Genomic DNA, 12666 nt, shown 5'->3' on the forward strand with positions numbered 1-12666 from the left:
CAAGTCAGTTAACAAGTTCTTATTTTCAATGACTGCCTAGGAACGGTGGGTTAACTTCCTCCTTCAGGGGCCGAACAACATTTATTTTCACCTTGCCAGCTCAGGAGATCCAATCTTGCAACCTTACAGTTAACTAGTCCTTGTGCACTCCACAAGGAGACTGCCTGTTACACGAATGTAGTAAGCCAAGGTAAGTTGCTAGCATTAAACTTATTTTATTAAAAAACAATCAATCACTAGTTAACTACACATAATTTATGATATTACTAGATATTATCAAGCATGTCCCGCGTTGCATATAATCTGACTGAGCATACAAGTATCTGACTGAGCGGTGGTAGGCAGAAGCAGGTGCTTAAACATTCATTCAAACAGCACTTTCGTGTGTTTTGCCAGCAGCTCTTCGTTGTGCGTCAAGCATTGCGCTGTTTATGACTTCAAGCCTATCAACTCCCGAGATGAGACTGGTGTAACTGAAGTGAAATGGCTAGCTAGTTAGCGCGTGCTAATAGCGTTTCAAACGTCACTCGCTCTGAGCTTTGGAGTGGTTGTTCCCCTTGCTCTGCATGGGTAAAGCTGCTTCGAGGGTGGCTGTTGTCGTTGTGTTCCTGGTTCGAGCCCAGGGAGGAGCGAGGAGAGGGACGGAAGCTATACCGTTACACTGGCAATACTAAAGTGCCTATAAGAACATTCAATAGTCAAAGGTTAATGAAATACAAATGGTATCGAGGGAAATAGTCCTATAATTCCTACAACCTAAAACTTCTTACCTGGGAATATTGAAGACTCATGTTAAAAGGAACCACCAGCTTTCATATGTTAAAAGTTAGCTTTCTTACATGGCACATATTGCACTTTTACTTTCTTCTCCAACACTTAGCTTTTGCATTATTTAAACCAAATTGAACAAGTTTCATTATTTACTTGGGGCTAAATTGATTTCATTGATGTATTATATATATTATATATATTAAGTTAAAATAAGTGTTCAGTATTGTTGTAATTGTCATTATTACAAATAAAAATAGTGGTCCTTCTGTAGCTCAGTTGGTAGAGCATGGCGCTTGTAACGCCAGGGTAGTGGGTTCGATTCCTGGGATCACCCATATGTAGAATGTATGCACACATGACTGTAAGTCGCTTTGGATAAAAGTGTCTGCTAAATGGCATTTATTATTATTATTAAAAATAAAAAACTATCGGCTCTTTTGGTCCTCCAATTGGTATCGGCGTTGAAAAATCATAATCGGTCGACTTCGAGTGTGTATACGCACGCGCACGCACACACACACACAAGTTTATCACAGTGCCATCCGTTTTGTCACTAAAGCACCTTATACCACCCACCACTGCGACTTGTATGTTCTAGTCGGCTGGCCCTCGCTACATATTCGTTGCCAGACCCACTGGCTCCAGGTCATCTACAAGTCCATGCTAGGTAAAGCTCCGCCTTATCTCAGTTCACTGGTCACGATGGCAACACCCATCCGTAGCACGAGCTCCAGCAGGTGTATCTCACTGATCATCCCTAAAGCCAACACCTCATTTGGCCGCCTTTCGTTCCAGTTCTCTGCTGCCTGTGACTGGAACGAATTGCAAAAAAATCGCTGAAGTTGGAGACTTTTATCTCCCTCACCAACTTCAAACATCAGCTATCTGAGCAGCTAACCGATCGCTGCAGCTGTACATAGTCTATTGGTTAAATAGCCCACCCATTTTCACCTACCTCATCCCCACTGCTTTTATTTATTTACTTTTCTGCTCTTTTGCACACCAATATCTCTACCTGTACATGACCATCTGATCATTTATCACTCCAGTGTTAATCTGCAAAATTGTAATTATTCGCCTACCTCTTCATGCCTTTTGCACACATTGTATATAGACTCCCCTTTTTTTCTACTGTGTTATTGACTTGTTAATTGTTTACTCCATGTGTTGTCTGTTCACACTGCTATGCTTTATCTTGGCCAGGTCGCAGTTGCAAATGAGAACTTGTTCTCAACTAGCCTACCTGGTTAAATAAAGGTGAAATAAAAAACAAAGGGGGTACACACATACAATAACAAAGGGGTAAACGCAGGCAGGCCAATTCTGTATTTTTATCCCCCACTAATTTGGCTTTTGACCAGTCAGATCAGCTGTTTTGCCAATTATTTGGGAAAATATCAGTATTGGGCTACCTGTGTAAACGCAGCCATAGACTCAGATAATACGGAGAAAGACACTTGTACAGAACTACACCTAGACACACACACACACACACACACACACGACTACAGTTTGGCTACAGTTACTGAGTAGCTTATGACATTCTCCCAGAAACTTCCATAAGAACCCAGCCCTAACCCACCTGCCCACTTATGACACACTCGGAACAGTTAATTGGACACACAGACACACACTCCCTGCTGGGAACTGAACTCTCTGGTGCCACACACACACTGCCAACTCTCATGACCTCATTCCTCTTCTCATTTATTGGGAGGAAGAGAGGGAGGGGAGGGGGGGGGCAGGACTCACAGCTGTGTGGCTGTCTGGCCGTCTGGTCACCCCCCTTCCTGTTAACTTACACAGACAGACCTCTCTCTCTCTCAGGCAGTTGTTGACCTCACTCTGTGAGTGTTATGTTGTACAGTACTGCATTTGTGTCTGTGGATATTAGCTTACATAGCAACAGTAGACCTGTTTTTTCAGTCTATCATCTGTGTGTACAGTACTATATAATATTACAAACACACACACAGCTGGTGTGTGTGTGTCTACCCCCAAGCGGTGTGTCAGTCTGGTATGAGTGTCCCTTTCCCTGTGTTCAGGAATAGCTATCCCTCATTCCTGGAAGAGAATGATGTGTCATTTCAGCTGAACAGGAAGTGTGTGTCCCAAACAGGAACTGCCTGCTATTGTTACATAGGGCCCTAGTATTTTTAGCTTATCAGCCAATCTTCCATTATCTAGTTCACAGAGCGTTCTTTTTCACATCACCATGGATCAATGACGCTGCAGCAAGGAGGGATTTTGTTTAAACTTTTTTTTTTTGTTTTTTTGCTGGGTTTTGGAAACTTGGATAGAGCAATATATTTAAAAGAATGTTTTTTTTTTGCCGACTCTGCTGCTTTTCTAAAAGGCGTTTATTGAAAATGTATTTTCTAAAGGAGCATTAGTGTCCTCGCAGTTCTACTCTAGGGGAAGTATCTCACTTTCTTTTTTGTTATAGCTCTCATTCTCTCTCTGGTCTCTAACTTTTTTTAGTGTGTTTTGCAAGGAGGCAGCGTTTTGGGCCAGAACAGAGCAGTCAGAAGCTGTAACGTACCCTTACATGCACTCACATTCCTCTCTCTCTGCTTTCTCCTCTCAGGAGTGTCGTTGGCGGCCCCCTTTTGAAAGCGGCGTTGAGGAGTTGGCCACCGACAGGAGTGCGTCATCACTGCTCCCTGTGGTTCCCCTGGTTACTGCACCGAAAAATCTGCTTTAATGAAGTAACGCCGGGGCGACAGAGGACCGAAACCGACCCAAACTAACACCTTCCTCCCTGCCCCTCTCCCCCTTTCTCGCCAACACCATGGGACAGAAGATCTCTGGCGGCGTCAAGTCAGTGGACAGTCGTGGCGAGGGTGGCTCGCCCTCCTTCCGCCCGTCGACCCACCGCCGGCACCTCCACCCTGAGCTGCGGGGCCCTGACTTCTACAAGCCGCCGCGGCTTGACCTGCTGCTGGACATGCCCCCCGCGCCCCCTGACCTCCAGCTCCACCATGCCTGGAACCCGGAGGACCGCTCGCTCAACGTTTTTATCAAGGAGGAGGATAAACTGACCTTCCACCGCCATCCTGTAGCACAGAGCACCGACTGCATCCGCGGCAGAGTGGGCTATACGCGGGGGCTCCACGTCTGGCGGATCCACTGGCCAGCGAGACAGCGAGGGACACACGCTGTGGTGGGAGTAGCCACGTCCGACGCCCCCTTACACTCTGTCGGCTACACTGCACTAGTAGGCAGTGACTCGGAGTCCTGGGGGTGGGACTTGGGCAGGAACCGACTGTACCACGACAGTAAGAACCGGGCCCAGGTTTCCCTACCTTCGTATCCGTGTTTCTTAGAGCCCGAGGAAGCTTTCGTATTGCCGGACGCTCTTCTAGTGGTGTTGGATATGGACGAGGGCACGTTGAGTTTCATGGTGGACGGACAGTACCTCGGTGTGGCATTCAGAGGCCTGAAGGGGAAGAAGCTGTACCCGATCGTCAGTGCTGTGTGGGGCCACTGTGAGATCAGCATGAGATACGCCAACGGACTGGATCGTAAGTGTCCCCCCCCTCTCTGCTATCTCTCACAGGAACTAATAAGTAGAGGTATTTTGCAATGCGTCATTGTATAAGATGGTAATACAATGATATAGAAAAATGCTCATTACCGCTGATTTGCCAGGATATTAGAAGCAGCATGGTAGCAGGTCCTTTCAACCAAAGTCATCACAAAGGAGAGCAGATGAGGAAAGGAGGTCTTTAAAGCTGGGATCATCAACTAGTTTCAGCCCCTGGCCAATTTCTTGAGGATGGTCAGGGACCCGGAAACATATTTACAAATCATTTGTATTTTATTTGACCTTTTATTTAACTAGGCAAGGCAGTTAAGGACAAATTCTTATTTTCAATGACTGCCTAGGAACTGTGTAACCCACTTTTCCTAGGCTGTCATTGAAAATAAGAATTTGTTCTGTCTGTTCAGGGGCAGAACGACAGATTTGTACCTTGTCAGCTCGGGGATTTGAACTTGCAACCTTTCGGTTACTAGTCCAACACTCTAACCACTAGGCTACCCAAATGGCTGTAATATTGGACAAACATTTCAAACCTTGCTTAAATATATATCTATATATCACTCAGTTGTGCGTGCGATTACTTTGGAACAGCTTTCCAAAATAAGTCACTTGGAGCTGATTTGCTGGTCTTTTTAGAATTTATTTTTTTTATGTCCAAAAAGGGACAATTTTTTTTTCTTTTTTTTCTCAGACCTTGTGGGCCAAAATAAGTTTGGGAAGCCTGCTTTGAAGGGTGGGTGGGACCTTGCATTGCGTCATTATAGGATGCTTTCCTGGAATAGCTACAATTACTGTTCAGAACATCAGAGGGCAGATACAGACGCCAAACAGAACCATATCTGCCTACAGTATCTTGTTCTGTCATTATCTACCCATAAAGAGGGAGTGTGGACACTGAAGTCATTTAGCTTCGCAATGAACAGGGTTCTTTGTTTACTGCACTGTTGATATGTCACGTTTTAATTTGATAACGCATACAGCCGTACCACTTTGGGATATAACACATTGTACGATAGGATAGAAGCAGTATATCAATTCCAAATGACGAAGGATTAAAAACACGTGAGGACTTCTGTGGTGGTCTTATATCTAGGGCTGTGATGGTCATGGACTTTTGGGTGATGGTTGCACATTTTTCTCCTCAGCTCCTGACTATGTGCTGCCATAGAAAAAAGATAATGAGCATCCCCATTCAAGTCAATGATGGCATAGTGGGTGGACTAGCGGTCATTGCGTGTGTACCCATAGGAGAATAGCAGGAAGTAAATTATGTATTTATTCAACTGACATTACTAAGTTAACATCAGCCACATCCAGTTAAAATCATTTGAATGAATATTCTGCTTTAACGTGGAAATTTAATGGAAATACCAGGCAGCCTTTGCGAGTGTACTGAAGCGTTTACCTGTCAAATTGACAGAATTAGTTCCAAGTTCCAAGCCCGTTCTATGCGGGATGTTGCCATGGCAGCCGAAGACTGATTTGCTTGTTTCAGCAAGGAGTAACCGAGTTGAATCACATTGTTAAGAGTCCATGTTATGGCCGAAATGGACTCGACTGCACAAATGCCCGGCTGTCTCCCTTGCACACACAGTATACAGTGCATTCGGAAAGTATTCACACCCCTTGACGACATTTTTTACATTAGGCTTATTCTAAAATTGATTAAATAAAATATACAAATCCTCAGCATCTAAACATAATACCCCATAACGACAAAGCAAAAACTAGTTTTTAGTAATGTTTGCAAATTTATTAAAAATAAAATAACTTATCACATTTAAGTATCCAGCCCTTTACTCAGTACTTTGTTGAAGCACCTTTGGCAGTGATTACAGCCTCGAGTCTTCTTGGGTATGACACTACAAGCTTGGCACACCTGTATCTGGGGAGTTTCTCCCATTTTTCTCTGCAGATCCTCTCTAGCTCTGTCAGGTTGGATGAGGAGTGTCGCTGCATAGCTATTTTCAGGTCTTTCGAGAGATGTTTGAATGGGTTCAAGTCCGGGCTTTGGCTGGCCTACTCAAGCACATTGAGACTTGTCCTGAAGCCACTCCTGCGTTGTCTTGGCTGTGTGCTTAGGGTCATTTGTCCTGTTGGAAGGTGAACCTTAACCCCAGTCAGATCCTTAAAGGTTCTCATCAAGGATCTCTGTACTTTGCTCTGTTCATCTTTCCCTCGATCCTGCCTAGTCTCCCATTCCCTACCGCTGAAAAACGTAGGGATGGTGCCAGGTTTCCTCCAGATGTGACGCTTGACATTCAAGCCAAATAGTTCAATCTTGGTTTCATCAGACCAGATAATCTTGTTCCTAATGGTCTGAATTATTTAGGTGCATTTTGGCAAACTCCAAGCGGGCTGTCATGTGCCTTTTTGCTGAGTGACTTCCGTCTGGCCACTGTACCATAAAGGCCTGATTTGGTGGAGTGCTGTAGAGATGGTTGTCCTTCTGGGAGGTTCTCTCACCTGGAGCTCTGTCAATGACCATCTAGGAAGTCTTGGTGATTCCAAACTTCTATTTAAAAATGGAGGCCACTGTTCTTGGACCTTCAATGCTGCATAAATGTTTTGGTACCCTTCCCCAGATCTGTGCCCCGACAATCCTGTGTCCTGTTTTTTTTTTCATGTCCAATCAATTGAATTTGAAAATAAGAGAGCAGCACACTCTAGGAGCTCAGATGCAAAAATTGAATTACCAACGTTTCGACAGCCATGCTGTCTTCATCAGGGTATAAATCTGAGACCAATTGGTACACTCTGATTTATCACCCCAAGATATTCCTGAACAACATCTATTTGCGCCCCTACTGGATGGAAGTTACACGTGTAATGGCTGTGCTCAATGCAATGGCACTTGAATGTAGATCCTTCACCCACAAACAGGGAAATCGATCCCAATCAAAGGTGTTATTACGTGCTCCACTAAGGCAGTTATTTATCTTATAACTTGTCCTTGTGGTAAATTATGTAGGTAAAACAAAGCGTGAATTAAAAGTACGTATCTCAGAGCATCGTAGCACCATTTGGTGTAAAAACTTGACTTACCCAGTTGCGGTCCACTTCTTGGAGGCAGGCCACTCGATTTCATCTGCGTTATATTGGCATCGAACATGTCACCCTCCCTAGGAGAGGGGGTGACCTTGATAATTTATTGTTAAAACTAGAGGCTGCCTGGAACTTTAACTTAAAGACCCTTACGCCCTTCGCTCTCAACGTAGACTTTGATCTGAAGCCATTCTTGATTATTGTGACTGCCATTGTGATTGTTTTGTAAGCTTGTGTAGTCTAAAATTAATTTCTGATTGTATGCTATCCATTTGTTGTTTGTATGCTGTTCTTTGTATGCCATTTTAATATTTGATAATTAACCAATGATATTAGGCCACTCTTGGCCATGATTACAGACACCTGTGTCTTATGACAATATAAACGAGTCATTCCGCAGTGTTTGTGATTACACCCTGATGAAGACCGCTTGGCTGTCAACGTTGGTAATTACATTTTGGCATCTGAGCTCCTAGAGTGTGCGGCTCTTTTTATTTTCAAGTTTTCTACTCTGTCAACCAGCACCTCGCCTAAATAGGTGTTTCTTTTTCTTCTAGATCAATCAATTGAATTTACCACAGGTGGACTCCAAGTTGTAGAAACATCTCAAGGATGATCAATAGAAACAGGATGCACCTGAGCTCATTTTCGAGTCTCATAGCAAAGGGTCTGAATACATGTGTAAATAAGGTATATGTTTTTAATTTAATACATTTGCTAACATTTCTAAAACTGTTCGCTTTATCATTGTGTGTAGATTGAGGAATATGTTTTAAAATTAAATCCATTTTAGAATAAGGCTGTAACGTAACAACATGGAAAAAGTGAAGGTGTCTCAATACTTTCTGTGTATTCTCTGCAAAAAAAGAAAGGACCTTTCAAAGAATTCATAAAAATCCAAATAACTTACTTCACAGATCTTAATTTGTAAAGGGTTTAAACACGGTTTCCCATGCTTGTAGGCAATTAAAACTGGTTAGGGAAGTGCTCCCGCTGTGGGGATCAAATCAGCGGAAATTTCAAGTGCGCCACGTATAGTTTTTGATAAAATTCAAACTTTCATTAAAATGCACATACAATGTACTGAATTAAAGCTACACTCGTTGTGAATCTAGCTACCGAGTCAGATTTGTAAAATGCTTTTCGGCGAAAGCATGAGAAGCTATTATCTGATAGCATGCACCCAAAAGTACTTGAACTACATCTAAAACGACAGATTTTGCGGTAGGTAGCCGGTCCTAACCAAAACGCAGAAATAAAATATAAAACATTCATTACCTTTGACGAGCTTCTTTCTTGGCACTCCTAGATGTCCCATAAACATCATTTTGGGTCTTTTTTCGATTAAATCGGTCCATATATAGCCTAGATATCGATCTATGAAGAGTGTGTGATCAACGAAAAAAATAGCGTTTAACGTAACGTCATTTTTAAAAATGAAAAAAGTCAACGATAAACTTTCACAAAACACTTCGAAATACTTTTGTAATGCAACTTTAGGTATTAGTAAACGTTAATAATCTATCAAAATGATCACGGGGCGATGTATATTCCTTAGCTTCACGTCTTGATATCATGTCCGGATATATCTCAACCAAAACATCCTGTCGGAGACCGGAAGAAATCTGCTTCCTTGTGTCCGTTTGACCAAGAAACAAATCCGAGACAAATGACAAGACTGACATCGTGTGGAAGCTGTAGGTATTGCAACCTCGGCTCCATTTAATGTGGGTCACTTTTAACAAATGGTTGAAGTTGTGCATGGATATATTTTCCCATTTTCAGTGATCAGATTTTCCTGCACTTTTCGATGAAACGCACGTTCTGTTATAGTCACAGCCGTGATTTAACCAGTTTTAGAAACGTCTGAGTGTTCTATCCACACATACTAATCATATGCATATACTATAGTCCTGGCATGAGTAGCAGGGCGCTGAAATGTTGCGCGATTTTTAACAAAAAGCTGCGAAAATTCGCAGTTATGAAAACTTAGGACACTAAAGGGGCCTTTCTACTGACTCTGAAAAACACCAGAAGAAAGATGCCCAGGGTCCCTGCTCATCTGTGTGAATGTGCCTTGGGTATGCTTCAAGTAGGTATGAGGACTGCAGATGTGGCCAGGGCAATAAATTGCAATGTCTGTGCTGTGAGACATCGAAGACGGGGAGACAGAACGAACAGCTGATCGTCCTCGCAGTGGCAGACCACGTGTAACAACACCTGCACAGGATCGGTGCATCCGACCATCACATCTGTGGGACAGGTACAGGATGGCAACGACCTGCCTGAGATACACAAGGAACGTAAAATCCCTCCTTCAGTGCTCAGACTGTCCGCAATAGGCTGAGAGGCTGGACTGAGGGCTTGTAGGCCTGTCCTCACCAGACATCACCGGCAACAACGTAGCCTATGGGCAGAAAGGACTGGCAAAAAGTGCTCTTCGCTGATGAGTCAAGGTTTTGTCTCACCAGGGATGATTGTCGGATTCGCGTTTATCGTCGAAGGAATGAGCGTTACACAGAGGCCTGTACTCGAGTGGGATTGATGTGGGAGGGTCCATCATGGTCTGGGGCGGTGTGCCACAGCATCATCGGACTGAGCTTATCATTGCAGGCAATCTCAACGCTGTGCATTACAGGGGAAAAAAATCCCCCCTCTTGTGGTACCCTTCCTGCAGACAATGCCACCAGCCATACTCCTTGTTCCGTGCGTGACTTCCTGCAAGACCGGAATGTCAGTGTTCTGCCATGGCCAGCGAAGAACCCGGATCTCAATCCCATTGAGCACATCACCGGATCAGAGGGTGAGGGTGAGCCCCCCCCCCCAGAAATGTCTGGGAACATGCAGGTGCCTTGGTGGAAGAGTGGGGTAACATCTCACAGCAAGAACTGGCAAATCTGGTGCAGTCCACGAGGAGGAGATGCACTGCTGTTGATTTTCTTGTTCAGTGTATGTCTGTTGAATCTTGTTATATTCATACAAATATTTATACATGTTTGCTGAAATAAACGCAGTTGACAGTGAGAGGACATTTTTATTTTACCGGTTATTTTATTTTCAATGGCCCCTCTTCATAATGAGTAATGCTGTCAATTTATTGAAGTGCTGAGTCCTTGAGAAATCCAGAAGTCCCCAAGGCCCTGTGACCGCGGCACAGGTAGTAACTTTGTGGCTTTTATCTTGTACCTGGATACCATTTTCTTTAAATTAGTCCTCACAAGACCTCATTATAGAAGTCTAACCATTTTAACTTCATATAATATATTTCTCAATATGTGGTGAGAATTGCCATGTCTTCCTCTGGTCTCAGTTTAAAACGGTCTCTTTGAAAGACTTGTTTAAACCCCCCCACACACACACACACCTGCAAAGAGTGTTCTCATAACAGACTTCTGATCTGACCCCCCCACCCCCTACAGAGTAATATCTGATATTACAACATGGAATGTTTGTCTGTTGGGTGGAAACCGAAAGGAAAAAATCCCCTGTAAAGTTTGTTCTTGCTAGACGAGCCCCTTGGTGTCTGAGACCAGAGGAAGACCTGGGGATCACACACACACACACACACACACACACACACACACACACACACACACACACACACACACACACACACACTGACCTTTCTTTGAAGTTGTCAGGTTGTAAGGTTTGTTAAACCTGTAGTTTTCATACCACTGCGCACATCAGATGACTGTTACGAATATTTTGTGCCGCAGTGGCTTATGTTGGTCTTTTCCTGAATTAAGGCTTTGTTCAAAGCAGCCCATTTGTTATCCAGAACGGTTTTAACCGAACCGTTCACATTTACCATTTTGGTGCTGTTGAATATCACTGATTGCTAGCTAGCTCTGAGAATCTCGAAGCCTGTTCAAAGCACCCGTTTAAAAGTATTTTCAGTGCCTGAAAAATGCTTTTAGACAGTTGAAAGTGGGCTTTCAAGCTTAGTGCTGAGAAAGTAGAACGAATGTTGAAAGCTCTCCTTGAAAGGTGGTAGTGTTAAAGAAATGGCTGCCGATGTACAGTAGTGGCTGAAAGCCTCATTTTAGAAGATGTGACGCGCCTTCATGCGTTTACACGTGTCTGTGTGCGCGATGGTGTTTTTGTGTGAACGCCTGTTTGCGCCTTAGTTTCGTGCACTTACGTATGCATGTTTTTGAGTAGGTCTGTGGGTGTGTTAGCGGGGGGGGGGGTTGTCTCTCTGATTTATTGCCAAGGCATGACCATCAGAATAATGAAATTCTGCATTTTACAGAAGGAGAAAGAGGGAGAGATGGGGCAACAGAATGAAACATGAGGGCTTTGAACTTTTCAGTCTAAAGCATCTAAATGAGCACGAAGGCACAATAAACGAGCTGGGGAAGTAGAGCCATATATGGGGCGACATGCCATGCATCAATATGCTCCCATTAAATATGTGGATTTAAGGTCACATCCTGAATCAATCAGGGGAAACCCCAGATGCTTGTGATCGGGATGCTTTCAATTTACTGTGAAACAACAAGGTAGATACCCTTAGACAAATGCAATTTTTTTGGTGGAGAGAAATGTAGAGATGGGAAAGCTAGTTGTCCTCCATAGTAGTGTGTGTGATTTTTAGAGTTTCTTTTTCTTTTTCTGGAATTGATATAAGATGTGACTTTAAAAAAATAGATGCACATTTTGAGCACTGCCAACAAGTGATGTTTAGATTGTTGGAACTGAGATGAAGTATGAATTAAGCTAGCAGCAGCTGTTGTTTTAGCACACTTGACTCACTGTTATGAAGTCCTCATGAATGTCTGTCTGCCACTGGGATGTCGTGTGTGTGTGTGTGTGTGTGTGTGTGTGTGTGTGTGTGTGTGTGTGTGTGTGTGTGTGTGTGTGTGTGTGTGTGTGTGTGTGTGTGTGTGTGTGTGTGTGTGTGTGTGGATCTGCTCCTGTTTGTGTGGGTGTTTGCTTGTCTCTGTGGACATGTATTTATTTTATTTTTGCTTGTTGGCGTGTGTGTCTTAGTACACCGTGTGTTTGCTTGACCCCATGGGAGTCTGTGGACTGTGTGTAGGAGGAAGCCAACAACTGAGTTTTCCCAGAAATCCCCTGGAATTCTCTGGCTCTGTGTGTTGATTTGAAGTGGGTGAAGTGAACGCTCTGACTGGGGTGAGCTTCCAGAGCAGAGAAAGGAAAGACGGTGGGGATGGAGAAGAGGGTGGGTGGAGGGATAGAGGGACTCTGCTCTCTGAGGTCCAGTGTCTGTATTGGGAAACTAATGTTACGCCCAGTGGGCTTTGGCTGAGACGCAGGCAGCCACTGTATGTATTGCGTGT

General features: G+C 43.8%; 1 protein-coding gene across 5 annotated transcripts in view; it reads left to right on the forward strand.

Moving 5' to 3' along the window:
• The window catches only part of LOC124010000 (SPRY domain-containing SOCS box protein 4-like), a 112313-nt gene that overhangs the window by 57041 nt on the left and 42606 nt on the right, over positions 1–12666 (forward strand). For all 5 annotated transcript variants that reach the window (XM_046322297.1, XM_046322298.1, XM_046322296.1 and 2 more), the window contains one exon: positions 3359–4295. In XM_046322297.1, coding sequence (XP_046178253.1) covers positions 3563–4295 — 733 coding nt within the window. In that variant the 5' untranslated portion in view covers positions 3359–3562. The remainder of the gene's footprint in view (positions 1–3358; positions 4296–12666) is intronic.

This window comes from Oncorhynchus gorbuscha, linkage group LG22 (assembly GCF_021184085.1).
Source record: "Oncorhynchus gorbuscha isolate QuinsamMale2020 ecotype Even-year linkage group LG22, OgorEven_v1.0, whole genome shotgun sequence".
Classification (NCBI taxonomy): domain Eukaryota; kingdom Metazoa; phylum Chordata; class Actinopteri; order Salmoniformes; family Salmonidae; genus Oncorhynchus; species Oncorhynchus gorbuscha.